Source organism: Macrobrachium nipponense, chromosome 3 (genome assembly GCF_015104395.2).
Source record: "Macrobrachium nipponense isolate FS-2020 chromosome 3, ASM1510439v2, whole genome shotgun sequence".
Lineage (NCBI taxonomy): Eukaryota > Metazoa > Arthropoda > Malacostraca > Decapoda > Palaemonidae > Macrobrachium > Macrobrachium nipponense.
Genome location: NC_087202.1, coordinates 27561885 through 27577667, shown reverse-complemented (window position 1 = coordinate 27577667; position 15783 = coordinate 27561885). Strand labels below are relative to the sequence as shown.

The following is a 15783-nucleotide window of genomic DNA, read 5'->3' as shown; positions in this document are numbered from 1 at the left end:
ATCTAGCTGGAAGGCCTCCTCGAAAGGGCTGCTGCTGAGTTTGGACGAGCCCCTTTCTTTCCTCACTGGCCACAGGTCTATTTTTTCCTTGAGGATTGTCTAAGGAGATCCTGAGTGGCCTTTTCAGTCAGTGAATGGGCAATGTCCCTTCACCAACTGCGAGGGAAAAAGATGTTCTGAGAGAGGCGCAAACAATAAGGCGGACCTCTGCGAAGGAGAGACGGCTTTCGTGAGGAAAGCACTGTGAACCGCCCTCTTCTTTAAAATTCCCGCACCAAAGAGGGAGCATACTTCAGCCGATCCATCCTGAACAGCCTTATCAATGCATGTGAGGATGCTATTTAAGGTTTCTGGGTTCAGTTGTTCCTTTTCATGAGACTTCTTGGCAAGAACCCCAAGGGACCAATCCAGGAAGTTAAAAACTTCTAAAGTGTGAAAAAGTCCCTTGAGGAGGTGGTCCGTTTCCGAAAGACCCCATGTTACTTTTGCTGAATTTAAGGCATGTCTTCTCGATGAGTCTACTAAACTTGAGAAGTCTGTACTAAACTCGAGAAGTCTGACTCAGCCGAAACGGAGAGACAATCCCATATTCTCTCCCGTTTCGTACCATATGCCTCTTCTCCCCGTAAGTTAGCAGGAGGCATACAAAAGACTGTCCTTCCTAACTCCTTCTTTTTCTTGAACCAGGAGTCAAGAGATTGTAGTGCCCTCCTCATAGATATAGCAGGCTTCATTTTCAGGAAAGAGGAAGACTTGTGCGTTTTCGTGCTCGAAAACAGAGAGCGTGGAGAAGGAGGAGCGGCTGGCGTTAAATTGAATCTCCATATTCTTCCAAAAGAAGGACGAAAGAACTTTGTATTAGAAAATCCTTCCTTACTAATCATTTATCATCCTCCGAGGCATCTTCTGGGTTCATAGGCTCGGAAGGAGAAGGCTCCCTTCTTTCCTCTGTTTCTTCCCTCGATCTCTTCCTTTCTGAAGAAGCACTTCTAATTGGAGAGGGACTAAGAGTTACTCTCTCTTTGCTAAAAGATTGACGCTTGGATGACTCCTGTCGGATGTCAGGCTCTTCATGCAGGGAATGCGCCTGGCGCACAGCAGGAGTATCTTGCCTGGAAGGAGTAACGTGTTTGGAATACTCCTGGTGCTTGGCAGGCGCAACGCGCTTCGAATACTCCTGGAGTCTGGTAGGCGCATCTTGTTCCAAATACTCCTGATGCCTGGGAGGAGTATTAAGTTCAGAATACTCCTGGCGCCTGGGAGGAGTATTAAGTTCAGAATACTCCTGGCGCCTGGGAGGAGTATTAAGTTCAGAATACTCCTGGCGCTGGAGGAGTATCGAGGTCAGAAGACTCCTGGTGCCTGGCAGGAGTATGTCGCTCCAAATTACTCCTGATCTTTGGAAGGCGTAACTAGCTCTGAATACTCCTGGTGTTTAGTAGGAGTATTGATCATGGTAGGCGCCTTTCGTTTAACAAGTACATTGCGCTTAGCAGGCGCTCTACTCCTAACAGGAGCTTCTTCTTCTTCAGTTAAATCTTGGCGCTTGGTTGAAGATCTTGAACGTTGTACCGAATACTGGCTCTTTGCGCCTACTCGGCGCCTGGCTCCTGGCTGACGCCAAACGCTTGGCAGGAGTAACTTCCTTTCTTACTTCTCTCCTGTCTAACGCTCCGTTCCCGCTGGAGATGGTCGCCTGTGCGACACCTCCCCCGGAAGGCTCGTTGCGCGTGACAGGAGATCGGTATTTAGATCTTTTAATAGGAAGCCTATCATCCTTCTTACGAGTAGGCTCCTTAGAAAAACCTCCTACCAAAGAGGCTAATTGCTCCTGCATATTCATTAAAATTTTCCTGATTGAGGAACCTTTCGAATCAGGAGAGGGAGATCTGGAAGGCGCTCTAGGATCTCCTCCAGACCCAGAGTCTGACTGTTTTTCTAGCCTTCTTATTACCGAAGGCGCATCTTCTTCAGAGAAGCGCTCGGGGCTAGAATTGAGCTCATGTTCTTTCATACTCCTCTTCAGCGGACGGGAAAGTTTCGACTCCTTCCATCCTTTTCTCGGAGAGGGCGAACTAGATGACGAAAAGCACTCTCGAAGGACGCTTTTCCTATAGCGGTCCTTGGCAGTTTGTGATGTAATAGATTCTGCCGAAGGGACGCCTGATCGTTGGGGATTCTCCACAACTCCCGTACGGCTTTCGACTTTCCTTCTCCTCCGGGCCAGGGAGCTTGGAAGAGGTTTCCTAGGCCTGGGAGGGTCGCAGAGACGACCAGACGCCCCCTCCACTACACTGGGGACACTAAAATCACTAGCGAAACCACATTCACTTTCCTTACCTTCCAATGCTGCCATTTTTTCCTGCATTTTCTGAAGGGAAGCTCTGAGTTCCGCTATTTCCGAAGCAGAACCAGAGGGATTAGCAATTTGTGAACGGGCTGAAACAGAATGGGCATAATTATCAGAGGAAGAAGCTACAGAACTAGACAGTAATTCACGAGATCTAGACATTCTGCGGGTTTTGTAAGCCGCTTTCCTCTCTCTATCTTTCTCTAATTTCTTCAAGTAAGAAGTTAGATTCTTCCATTCTTGCACACTCAGTTTCTCACACTTGTTACACGTATTCTCAATCGCGCATTCAACCATTCTACAACCACTGCATGTAGTGTGAGGATCCTCACCTTATAGCCCTCATTCACACACACTCTGAAACTAACACTAGAGTCAGACATATCCACGAATTCCAAAACCAAGTCCAAAAAACAGTCCACGATAGCGAATGCCAAACAACGATCCAAGTACGTCACCAAATATCTCGAAAGATGATCAAAAGCGTTGTTGAAAAAAGAATTCCAGTCAGGAGGTAGTAACAACAACAAAGTTGATACCACCGGCGACAGAGAGAATCTGATTAGAAAACGGGAATGGTTCCTAGTCCTGCCACCCAGAGCAGGGCGGTAGATCACCTGACCTACCTGTACCGAGTGCCGCGAAATTTGAATTTCTGTCGGGGACGACGGAGTCGATAGCTATGTATATATCTGACAGGTAAGTTGAATGTATGAAAATGAAGAATATGTCTTAATATGTTGCATCCATAAAGATTCAAGTTTGACGGTATTGCCATAAGAATGTTATCTGCAAGATATCGTTGCATTTGTCGTCTCAGCAAGAGATTTGAGTTACCAATTAGTGATATAAGAGGTTGCAGTTTTGGCAATATTTACCATGTTATATCCTTACATTTTCTGTAAATAAATACACAGAATTCTCACCATGATTGTCAAACATTTTCAGTCCAATATCATATTGTAGTATGCCTGGACATATCTGATAAGGAAAAAAATAATAATAATCAGATGGATGCATCTGGTATCGTTAGCTCTAGATTTAGGCAGGCCGTGGGGAATTCGGTCCGGCAAAGAAGTTGAACTCTGTGGACAGACTTTGCACTCTTCAGCTCAACCTTAGCTTTAATCAGGTTGTTTCAGAATATTGTTGCTAATTTTATCATACATGAATATATTTTCAAACGAAAGAGATATCAGACTTATTTGAGTGATATGAAATAATAATCTCAGTAAAGTAATAAACAACAAAGAATTAGGAAAGATTGACTTCCTTTCAGGCTGAGTCAAGTATGGGTGCAACATGATAAGACATATTCTTCATTTTCTCGTCACATTTTACATGCATCTAAAATCTGAAAGCACCTAAAATCTGAAAGCACCAGCGTATTCAGGGTGAATTGATTGTATAAAACACACATTTTAATTTTGATCGCATGAATTATGCAAAATCCTATGATAAATAAAAACAGGTACGTATAAAGAATGAAATGTTTCTCTCTTCACTTTTACTCGTTGTAATTCCTTTGTGTTTTATCATATTGTTTTCAGGAAAAGATTATTTAATTGTACAATTAATAACGAATCCTTTGGTATGACCAAAACTTTCCTATCTTTTGCAAAACGTGAGACATATGAAGAAATATACACAAATTGCTAGTTTTCTAAGCTGCAAATGAAAACATGACGCACTAAATGAGCAGCCTACCTCCCAGCACCAGCCAATCAGAGGCAGCCAAACAAACATCTCATAGACACAAGAATCTACCTTAAATGAATCGTCTATAGTTACCTATAGCCAAAACATAAGAATCGCTAACGCAAATTTGAATTTTAGCCACCGACACTAGAAACTGTTAGCTATGTAATCACTTGGTAAGTTACATATGTAAAAATGCACAATTTAAAAATATTTTTATTCCATAAATACAACTCTCTTATTTGATTTATATTTAATAGTAAAAAACCAGAACTGTCTACAATCAGATTATCTAGTCTAGTCAAAAGAAACTTGGGGCTTTTCTCTGAAGTTAGTCCTTCCAATCATCAGTAGCATGCTTCATCTTATCTGGTCTTTACACTAATCAATAATTTGTCCAGCAAAAGCAATCACTATTACACCTGGCAATCAAGAGAGCAATCCAAGCAGAATTGATTACATACTGTAAATTAGATTAATCCATTCCAGACATAAAATAAAGTACACAAATACATAAAACCATTAAAAAAATTTAACAAGATGACATGAAAAAATTATTACTGTTACTACCATAGTGCAAAACTTGGAATAGTAAAATAATTTGGTACAAACTTCTGGCAAGATCACAAACTCAAATACTGTGTACTACATGAAATGTAAGTGATGGAAAAGAACAGAAACCAAGAATCACAAGTGTCTGAAAATAAATTGTATTTTTCCTGGCTGTACACATTTGAGGTCCTTTACTATAGGAATTCCTTAAGGCAAAGCCTAGACACAGCCGCTGAACTCTTTAAACAAGTCAGTCCAATAGTTAACTACCAGTCTAGTAGTTGAGAGTCCCTCTTGACCAGATGTAAACATTCTAATTTGCTTTAGGCCCAGATAGTAGATTCAGGGGGATGGCATGAGGTGGGCAGTCGGTTATAAAGGACCTCAAGTTTGTATAGTTGGGAAAAATACCATTTACTTTAAAAAATTGTGATTTGTTCCTACACAATATACAAACCCTCCGTCCTTTACTATAGGAAGACTCACTGACTGGTGGGAGGAATCTAAGTAAGCATCTATGAACTGACTGTGTTTCAGCCTACCTGAGATTTTCTTCCTGGTCGTAAGAGAGAGGAAGGAAATCCAGCCACTGACATCTGATTTGAGTAAGGAACTGCAAAATCAGAGTCAGTCTTCTGGGTTTACTCATAAAGGAGAAGAATGTGTCTCCCTCATGAGAAAGCAAAGAATCATAATGTCGGAGACAGTAAGGCAAATACAAACAATGGGTTTGTCTTATGTCAGAGTCCCCTTCAATGCCTTGTAAAGGGAAGAGGATGATATTTGCTTCTATTAACTAAATAAAAGAAAATAGATAGGTTACTCTAAGGAGTGTCTTGCATCAACAGCCCGGTCCAGCATGTAACGGTCCATGTACTCTCTGCCTGGATGGAAAGAGTAGGGTGAAAGAGATAAGGGAGAGCCAATTACTCCACAGTCATACTCATTCATACCGAAATGAGGCAAGATGCAACCTTGTCCAGTTAGAGGAGCTGGTTAAGTTACACAACTTGTTGAGTAGCCCCCATGGGTCCCAAGGAAAAAGTGTCCAAGGGCCTGTAAGCAATATCCCAAAAGTAATGAGAGGTGAAAGTGGTCTGACGTGCTCAGACCCCCACCTTCAAAAACTGATGAACCAACAGGTTCTTACAGGATGAAAGGGATGGAGCAATACCCCTGACCTCGTGAGCTCTCGGATGAAGTGTACTGGTGTCATCTATACCAGCAGCAGAATACGCCTTCCTGACTGTTTCACGAAGCCAGAAAGAGACAGTTTTCTTGGACACTTCTTTCTTGGAACCCCCATTGCTAAGGAAGAGTCGTCAACACTGAGGCTCGAGTCCTCTTCAGATGGTGTCTGAGAGTTCTAATGGGACAAAGCAGCATCTAGTCTGGATCATCACCAACAAAGTCACTCAGGGACCGATGGATTCTGAGTCTTCGCTACGAAATCCGGGATAAAAAAAGAGCATAACCGATCCCAATCTCGAGTGTTTTACATTGAAAGAAAGACCATGAAGTTTGCCAACTAACTTCGCTGATGCCAGGGCTAGCAGGAAAGCGGTCTTGAGGGTCAGATCCCTGTCTGAGGACTCTCAAAGGGACTCATATGGTGCATGAGTCAGGCTCTGCAACACGATAGTTACAACCCACACATGAGGCCTGAGATCCCTGGGTGGGCAAGACCTTTGAAAGCTCCACATAAGTAATGACATCTTGAAGGAGGAAGAGATATTGAAACCCTTCAGCTTCAAGACTAGACCTAGCATGGCCCTACAGCCTTTCACAGCTGAAACAGATAGGGGCTTCTCTTGCAAGGAAGAAGAGGAAGTTCGCGACCTACTGAGAGTGGATCTGACCAGAGTGATACCCGATCTACAACACCAACCACAGAAGACAGCCTACTTTCCCTGGCATACCACTGCAGAGGACTATCTGTTGTATCCTCCCATCTCTGTTGCTACGCAGCAAGAAAAACCTCTCGCTCCAACCGTGAAGACAGGGAAGGCCCTTCCTGATGGTACCATACTATGTGCAGTTGACAACGGAGGTCATGCCATGTAGGAATCTCTCTCAGCACCTCAGAGAGAAGAGACAGAAGATTGGGGTACCAATCGGCCTGAGGCCATTTGGGTGCCGCCAGAATCATACGGAGATTCGAGGTGGTCAACACTGTTGATCACCAGACGAATCATGCAAAACATGGGAAAGGCACAGACCTCAGGTGTTGGAATGTGTCCTCTGCAGCGGCCCATGGGTCTGGTACAATGGAGCAGGTTTCCAGTTTAATATTATACTGGGTGGCAAACAAAACTACAACTGGTCGCCCCATAGGCTGCCACTACATTCCTCTTGCCTGAAATGTATCTGGCTGAAAGCTCTAACGAGTGGGCTACTGACCACTCGTGCACCTGCATTGTCAACAAGTGAAGCATGCATGAAGCAACATCCCCTTGGTTGTTGATATATGCCACTACACTGTGTTATTGTCTCACATTAGTACTACTGTGTTTGTTTTGTTTGTATGGTGTTTTTATGTTGCATGGAACCAGTGGTTATTCAGCAACGGGACCAACGGCTTTACGTGACTTCCAAACCACGTTGTGTCCCATCACTTGATTCTGAAACTCTTGAAGAGCCAGGGAGGCTGCCTTGAGTTCCAGGATGTTGATGTGAAGGTGCTTGTTGTGATGGTTCCATAATCCTGCAGTCAGCAACTCCTCCAGGTGTGCACCCTATCCCTTGGTTGATGCATCTGAGGACTGAAGCATGTCCAAAGGGGGAGTGCTAAGATCCACTCCTATTAGAGGTTCCTGTCATCGAGCCACCAGTCTAAATCCTCTCTCACCTCCTGCAAGAGGGGGACGAGAGAAGATTGAGGGTCGCGGGACTGTGACCAATACTCCCTCAGTCTCATGAGGGATCAGCTTCTCCAAAGATGACACGTGACCTACCACGGCTTGCCATTGCCAAGCAGACTGCTCCTGTTGAGAAAGGCACAGCCACTGCCTCTCTGAACCTGCTGAAACGAGTCTGTGAGGAAGATTCTTGCTGTTACCGTATCTATCAGCATGCCAGGATACTTCGTCCTCTGCTTGGGCTTGAGATTGGACTTCTCAAGATTTATCATGATCCCTAGATCGTGACAAAACTTGAGAAGTTGATTGTCCTGTAGAAACTGTGAGCGGGAGCTTGCCAGGACCAACCAATAGTAGAGATACCTCAACAGACATATCTTATGCAAATGTACCTATGCTGAAACCAAGATGATCACTCTCATGAACACCTTGGGAGCAATGGAGAGCCCGAAGCAGAATCCTGAATTGGTACACCATCCCCCCAAGAATGAAGCAGAGATATTTGCAGGATGACTGACAGATGGGTATCTGAAAATATGCATCTTTCAAGTCCACCGTAAGCATGAAGTCGTTCTCCCTCATATAGGCGAGCACGGTTCATGCAGTCTCCATCTTGAACAGAGTCTGGCGAACGAGTCGGTTCAGGGGAGGGAGGTCTATGACTGGTCTCCAGCATCCCCTGAAGCCTTCTCCACAAGAAACACCTGGCTGTAAAACCCTGGGGATCAGCCCGACACGTCTTCTACAGTACCCTTGCTGAGCATCTGCACCTTTTGCAACAGTGCCTGGTGCTTCTGCGAACCTTTGAGTTAGGAGTGTACACAGACCAGGTGGTTGGTGAGAGGTGGCGGAGACTCGAAGGGAAGTAGATATCCCTCGCAAAGAACATCTACTACCCAAGTCTCCACTCTGTATCACTACCATGTTGCCCAATGGCTCGACAGGCATTCCCTAACCAATGGCAGCAGATGAAGGTGAACGCTGCCCCTAGTGTTTCCCTTTCTTCTTTTTTCCCTTAACCGCCTTTCCCGAAGGTCAGGAGGGCCGAAAGTGATGCGACTATGACCCCATCAAAGGGAGACAAGTAGGCTGGGTTCCCCACAGGTGTCCTAAGAAGAGGAGAACTTCTTAGGGGCTGAAGAAGAGCTAGCTAGACTTGAAGGTCTAGCTGGAGTGGAGCGCAAATACCCAGAAGTCTTCGCCACAGCCTGGTGAACAAGGCGGTCCTTATCATCATCCTGATACTTATCCACCGCAGCATCTACCTGCTCTCTGTTGAAGAGAGAGGCAGAACCCGGCAAAGGTCCGTTACAAGGGTCAATACCAACTCGGGGCCGAGAGACCTGGTTACGTGAGAGAGAACAGCGTCCCTTCTCTTGAGAACCAGATTTGCCCAAATGTTTGCCGTCTGGTGGGCCACGTAGGAAATCGCCCTAACCTTCAGACTGGTACAGTCAATAGCTCCAGAAGAAGCAGCAACCTTCGACACCATGAAAGACCACAGGTCTAACCAGGAGACTACCTGGACAGCTGCCATGGGGGTAGCTTCCAGGACCGCTGCTTCCTGCTAAGAGTGGGATACACTCTATGAATTATGAAGTTTACCTAGTGACATAAAGAAACTTCTTTTCCTCTGTGAGTAAAAACGAAAATGGCATACCATGAATTAGGGCTAACATCACAATTTTTGAAAGTAAATTGTATTTTTCCTAACAATACAAGCCTGAAGTCCTTTACATAAGGAATTACTTTCAGCGTAGGCTGGAATTACAGTCGTTAAATTCTTGAACAAGGTGCTTAGGCATTAACTACCATCTGGTAGGCCCACCTGCCCGGATGTAAACACTCCACTTTGCCTTTCAGCCCAGGTTCAGATTGAGGGGTGGCATGAGGTGGGCATAAATGTAAAAGACCTCAGGTTTGTATAGATAGGAAAAATATAATTTACTTTCAGAAATTGTTATTGGTTCCTACACAATATACAAACCCTCAGGTCCTTTGAATAAGAAAGACTCACTGATTTGTGGAAGGAATGTGAGTGAACCTCTAGAACTGACTGGAGTTCTGCACACCTGGGCTATTCCTCCTGGTCGTAAGAGCAAGGAGGAGTGCCCTGCCTATGACAACTTGATTGGAGTATAGGAGGTGCATGATCAAGAGTCAGACTTCTGGGCCTTTCCAAAATGAGTGAGGAATCGTAACTATTCTGAAAGTGCTGGGATAAATATTTAGAGTCGGGGGCATTAATATAAACTTCTGGGAAGGGTTGCATTATTACCAGTCTCCTTCCTCCCCTTGCTAGAAGAAGGAGCGGGATTGCCTCTATGATTCTGATAAGAAAAATAGAAAGGAAGCTCGATGTGAAAGCTTACCGCATCAATCGCCCAACCAGCTTGTGTAGGTTCGAGTCCTATCCACAACCTGAAGGAAGAGGAGTAGAAGGACGAGAAGGGGAAGGTGGAGAGGCCAGTCACTCTCGCATCCTTCTTACCTCTAGAAAGATATAAATATGGTCACAATGAGACCTCATCTATCTTCCGGTCCGACATATCCTTTGGAGTGATGAAATGCACCCATCCACTGGACTATCCAACAGTAGAGAAGTCTCTCATGATCTTGTAAGACTCGGAGAAAGATGTGTCATTGCACACTTCTGCATTGGCAGTTGCAGTGGATAAAGGTATCGACACTCAATGAAGGGTGTTGATCCTTCATGGGTACAGCAACACACCAACAGGACAAAGTAGTGACTGATCTGGATCAACCAATATAAAGTCCACAGCACAGATCATGAAGGACTCGGATAGTCACAACATGACACCGGCCTTTTGAAGGGTTATGCTGAGAACAACCATACAAATTGTCTATCTTGTTCGCCAATGATGTTGAGAGACGAGAGGCATGTCAGATGATAGTCAATTGCCTTCTAGACCGAGGCCCCTGTGATAGCAAGACAGAAGTTTCTCATCAGTAGCTGAATCTCAACCAAGGAGAAACAATACTATATTACTAGTGAATGACAAAGGTGAATGTGACCTACGTCTTTACAGTTGAATTGAAAGAATTAAACTCTCAATATTCTGATCACAGAAAAAGTCCCATCGATGACACCAACCAGTGAAGACGGCTTTAATCCTTGTTGTTTTACAGAGGACTGAAAAAGTTAATCCGCCATTTCATTGCTGCTCGGAGAGAAAGTCGGAGTTTGCAATGAAAGCGGAGAGTCTTTCAGTAATTAAAACACAGGGATTGTACTGCCTGGAGAACTAGTTCTTGTGGGTTGGATCAGGGAGGAAGTTTCTAATTACTTTGGAAGCAGAGCTAGTCGGGTGGGGAACAGGCAAAGTCTTCCATTATTCATTTACAATTCGAAGTGAAGAAAGAATAAATGAACACCCGAAAGGCTGTCCCGAGATTCAGGTTAATTAAGAGAAGGTACTATTCATCTCGGTCACATACCAGAAGAATTAACTTACGGTTATGCCCCTACTTCTCGGATAATGCAACTGATAACAGAAGCATGTTGCGAGAGAAATATACTTGTATAATTGTAGGTTCCTGTAAATCGCACTTCAGCCTAATTCTTCTTCATTAGAGGGACAAGAATAAGGACTGAAAGCAGACTTCATTCTCTAATGAAGTGAGCGAAGGTCAAGTTTTCTCGAAGGGAGACTTCTATGGTGATAACAGGAAACCGAAGATGACTAGTTCAAGCCGAACTGGTTGTTCCCAAAACAACAGCACTGGAGAGGTGTTCAAACCTCTCGGTGCTATCCATCCTGAACAGATTGACGTATGTTTGGTAGACTCCATAGAATTCCTCTTATTTCCTTGTTCATTCCGGTATAACCAGGAAGTAGAGGGGAAAAAAGAGAAGAGGATTGACTGTTCTTGCCCATTCTTCCCTGAACTTGCGATGTTCTCACTCTGTTAAACAAAGCAATCATTTCCTACAACCATTTCGTTCGAGAGAACGCGAGCGAAAGTTGACCGGAGTTAAATGCAGTAAAAGCTGGCGAGAACTTGCCACGTCTTGCTACGCATCTATCCTCTCCGCGATCGAAACTCACGAAGAGGACTACAAAGAGGACCTCCTCCTATCTCCTTCGGATGCCTTGCCCTGAGGGACAGCGACATCGATCTTGGCACCTGAAGAATAGCCATTCCTGGCTTTCACAGGTGGGTCCGAGCCACCAACATGGCTCGGTCCCTTATCTCGTCCTGCGCCACTATAGTGATGGAGAGAAGACTACCTATCATTGACTGTGGATGTATGACCCCCCTTGGGGGTTGTACACTCGGAGAATCCCGTACACGGGTATACCCGACGCAGCCCTGGTTCCATGAGCAGTGCCCTTGGCTGACAGAACGAACTCCTGGGCCTCCCGAGACACTATATTTTATGGATAGCGTCCAGGTTCCCTCTCTGGAAGGAGTAGGTGAGCCGAAGAGACAGCCAATTACTTCCTCTCCATGGAAAGGATGCAGACTCTTAGAAGTCTCGAAGCGAGACTTCTTAAGGGGCGGAGAATACCTTCCTCTTCTTAGGATGTGGAACCCTTTGAAGAGGAAGGTTAGAAGGAGTCAGAAGACGAAGACGAAAGACAATGATCCCGTGAAAGCTCACTGCAACACGGGAAGGGAGGGTGCTATGTCATGGCAAGGAACCGCACTGAGCAAGAGCAGAGAGTTTGTTCGTTAGAGCCGAGCATTCAGATCAGCAGAGCTGTCTGGTTGAGCCGAGACAAGCGGAGTGAGCTGAGCAGATCACCACTACATAATTAAGTGTGGTAATAGTCAACGAAGAACTATCACTTCTTCCCAATTAACTGTTCTCCTTCCCGGCCGAAGCTCCGAGAAGAAGAATACAAGGGATTCTGTGTCTGCTGTCCAACGTGTTCAGACCCTAAGACCAATACATGAGGACGGTGCTTGACCATTCATCTAGAGGGTGTTGCATGCAGTTCCAAGCTCTACATAACTCCAAACCAGACTGACAAAAGGACTCATCTGTACTGGTAAAGACTCGTCTCACCATCCAAGCACTCGTAATAGTGAGCGCTTGGTGAGTGTTAGAATTCGTAAGAATTTCCACACTCATCGAGAAAAACCCGACTCTTGTACGACAATAATCGGGCGAGCCTTGTCTCGCCCTGGTACTCAGCAATATGATGAAGCCGAGTACTCAGCAAGTGCCAACGAAACCAAGGGATCCAGGCACGCGGCAAGACTCCTGACTATTGTAATAATTATCAGGAATGCCCGTTACCCGAGTGTTTGGAAATCTAAGAAAACCAAATCACTCGACGAACGCTAGGCCCTTGGGACAGCGTGACGTTTCCCGTTCCCGAAGGAACGGGTGAGCCAGTGGAAGACCCAACTGCCTCCTCAGTTTGAGGAGGCAGACCCTTAGAAGTTCCGTGACGAGACTTCTTAAGGAGAGCCACTACCTTCTCCTTCTTTGGCAGGGAGCCTTAGAAGTTGATGGGGTGGAGTCTGATGAAAAATATGATGATTCTGAAGAGGAAGATGATGACACTTGACGAACTCTCTTCCTCTTCGACTTCTCCAAATTCTCCACGATTTCTTCCACAGGATGAGGTACATTTACCAGCAGGAATAGAGTTAATAATTACAGAGCAGCGGCAAAGGCTTTGTCCAGTGACGAAACTCCAGGATAGCAGTGGTAAATGAATATGATTTCCTGCAGGGGAACAGTACACACACTTGAGGACCAATATCACAGCATGCTACGAGACACAGGTACAATTCCAAGGTTAGGATAACCAACACGAAGAGATATCCATCTACTGCTGTAATCAACTATCACACTGTTAGCCTGTAAAAGAAAGAAAATATGATTTAAAGTAATAAGGATACTCCTCTCGCATCCAAGGGCACCGCTTTCCGAAATGAGAGGAGATCCCTTAAACACCAACACCACACAAACCCTCTTCTATCTTTGTCGGACAGCTAGTGAAAGGGTGAAGAAGAGGAATTACCAGAAAAAACAAAGGACAAACGTCCAAATTTCCCCTCAGTAATTTCCAAAGCATAAGTGTAAATTTCATATGAATACATGTCTCGTCTTAATTAAAGGGTGAAAATATGTATTAATAAAGATGTTGGCAAATCCTTGCCACTGACCCTTAACACAAAGTAGAAAGGTAGCTATCACAAAATGTGGGTTTGCATATTAATTATTAAAGTCAATCAATTATTAATATCAAACAGTGTACATATATATATTTATTCAAAATGAAAAAATTAAAGACCCCACCGGGAAAATTTTACTTAACGGCTGGTCAGCAAGAGCTCACAAACATACGTCTTCATCGGAAGACGGCCGAAAGCAAAGTGGAGTGTTTACATCCAGGCAGGCAGGCAGGCCTACCCACCTACCAGACGGTAGTTACTACCTAACAACCTTGTTCAAGAATTTAACGGCCTCAATTCCAGCCTATGCTGAAAGTAATTCCTTACGTAAAGGACCGAGGGTTTGTATAGGGTAAAAAACCGCATGGTACAGGGGTGGACCATGTACGATCAATGTGTACAACCCCAAAAAAAGTACATTATAACGCGTCCTGACATCGGAGCTAAAGACCTCTACTCCGGTGTCAGGACGCGTTATAATGTACTTTTCTTGGGGTTGTACACGTTGACCGTACATGGTCCACCCCTGTACCATGTGGTTTTTTACCCTAGTACCTATACATACATACCTATATCATGTAGGAACAAATATATATATATTTAGTCTTGGATATGGGTATTTTTTGAAGCAGTAGATATCAAAACATGATTTTTTCTAATAATAATGAAAATCCCCGGATTTTGTCTCAGAAATCAGGTCACTTCAGGCTAACAGTAGGTTATGACTGTAAAATTGGTCGAAGATAGGGTGGGCCCGGTAAACGGCAGCCACTCCAATGCAGAGTATGGAGACAGGTAGATACAAAAAATCCCATTGTGAAAATAGGCCAAGCCAAACCATTCTTAGAGTGCTGTGTCCTGACTTGAGACCCTACCTTCCTAACCTGACTTAGATTCTCCCTAAAGTAACACTGAATACTGGAAACAGATTGGTGGGATTGGTCTGGCTAGCTAAATCAACCTTAGCTTAACGTGATTTAAGATTCCCCCTAAAGTAACACCGATTACTGAAAACAGATTGGTGAGATTGGTCTGGCACTAGCTAAGATCTTACTAAAATCAACCTTAACCTAACCTTTCTTACACCGTCATGCCCTGACCTAACCAGAACTTACCTTCTTAGCCAAACTTAAGGTGTTATGCCCTGACCTGTCCAAATAACACTTACGTTATTTCCTTACTATGCATACTAGGTGCCCCAGACGTCTGAGGCAGACGAGGTAGGCCTAACAACATCCTAAACTTGCACGGGTTTAAGAAATAGCTACCTATAGTACTACTAGCTATAACCTAGGTATGATAGCAAACGTCAGCTAGCTGTTCCAAATAAGTTAAAACTTATTTTGGCTTGAACACCAGTTATATTTAAACCTATCTCATGCTATTAGGCTAGGTAGTGGCCTATGTGTGAGGATACGGAAAGGTGGGCCAGGGCTCTTTAATCATATTGAGGTAGGTAATTCCTATGATCTGGGCGACGTCCGTCTACCCCTTTCCTATATAATCTTAGAATGAACTTAAAAACAACATCGTTACCTATTGTTCAGTTTGGCTATCTTATGTTATACACACAATCATCAGTCTGAGTAACCATTATACTCAATCACTATCACTCTCATACTGAAACTGTTTTTGTGACTATACTATGACAGAACGTCAAGCTTTCTGAAATCAAAATGTTGCCTTTAACTTGCTTATCATAAGTTGCTCCTGAAACGTGCACTTGGCTTACCTTCGTGAGATCTTGTAAATACAATATTACCCGAGGTAATGTGGTCAACGTCTACCTAGGACAGGATGCTCTTGGCTCTCACGCTATACGGCCTCGCTCGGCGCGCGGTATAAAGAAAAACAAGTTGCAATCGGTGCGTATTTATTTTGGTGCATTGTTTTTATGGTGATCTTGGATACACTGCAGAAGGTCGCCAGGCACTTGTTCGGTTTCATGTACAGCCCTTCACAGGAATGATTCCCTCTGTGGCGGACCTTTGTACGTTTTCTAAATAAGTTGCTTCTTATATTATTTGAATAACTGTCTTTTAGTGTGTGTGTTTTTTTTTCTTTTCATCAGTATCGTAACTCCTGCAGAGTAGGAGAGTCTTTGGTTCTTGTTTGAATTTGCTTCCTTCTTGTTACGACCTCGGAGAGGTTGCGACACGTAAAACTTAC

General features: G+C 44.3%; 1 protein-coding gene across 4 annotated transcripts in view; it reads right to left on the bottom strand.

Annotated features, from left to right (window-relative positions):
- LOC135221671 (longitudinals lacking protein, isoforms H/M/V-like) overlaps positions 1-15494 on the bottom strand; it is a 196436-nt gene extending 180942 nt beyond the window's left edge. The window contains exon 1 of one of the 4 annotated variants that reach the window (XM_064259387.1): positions 15347-15494. Coding sequence is in view for 1 of the 4 variants with exons in the window: in XM_064259384.1 (XP_064115454.1) it covers positions 14783-14850 (68 nt within the window). In the remaining 3 variants the exon portion in view is untranslated. Of the gene's footprint in view, positions 1-14782; positions 14876-15150; positions 15315-15346 lie in introns of those variants that run through there. The other 3 variants (XM_064259388.1, XM_064259386.1, XM_064259384.1) reach the window with 3 other exon arrangements.
- Positions 15495-15783: the final 289 nt, after the last annotated feature.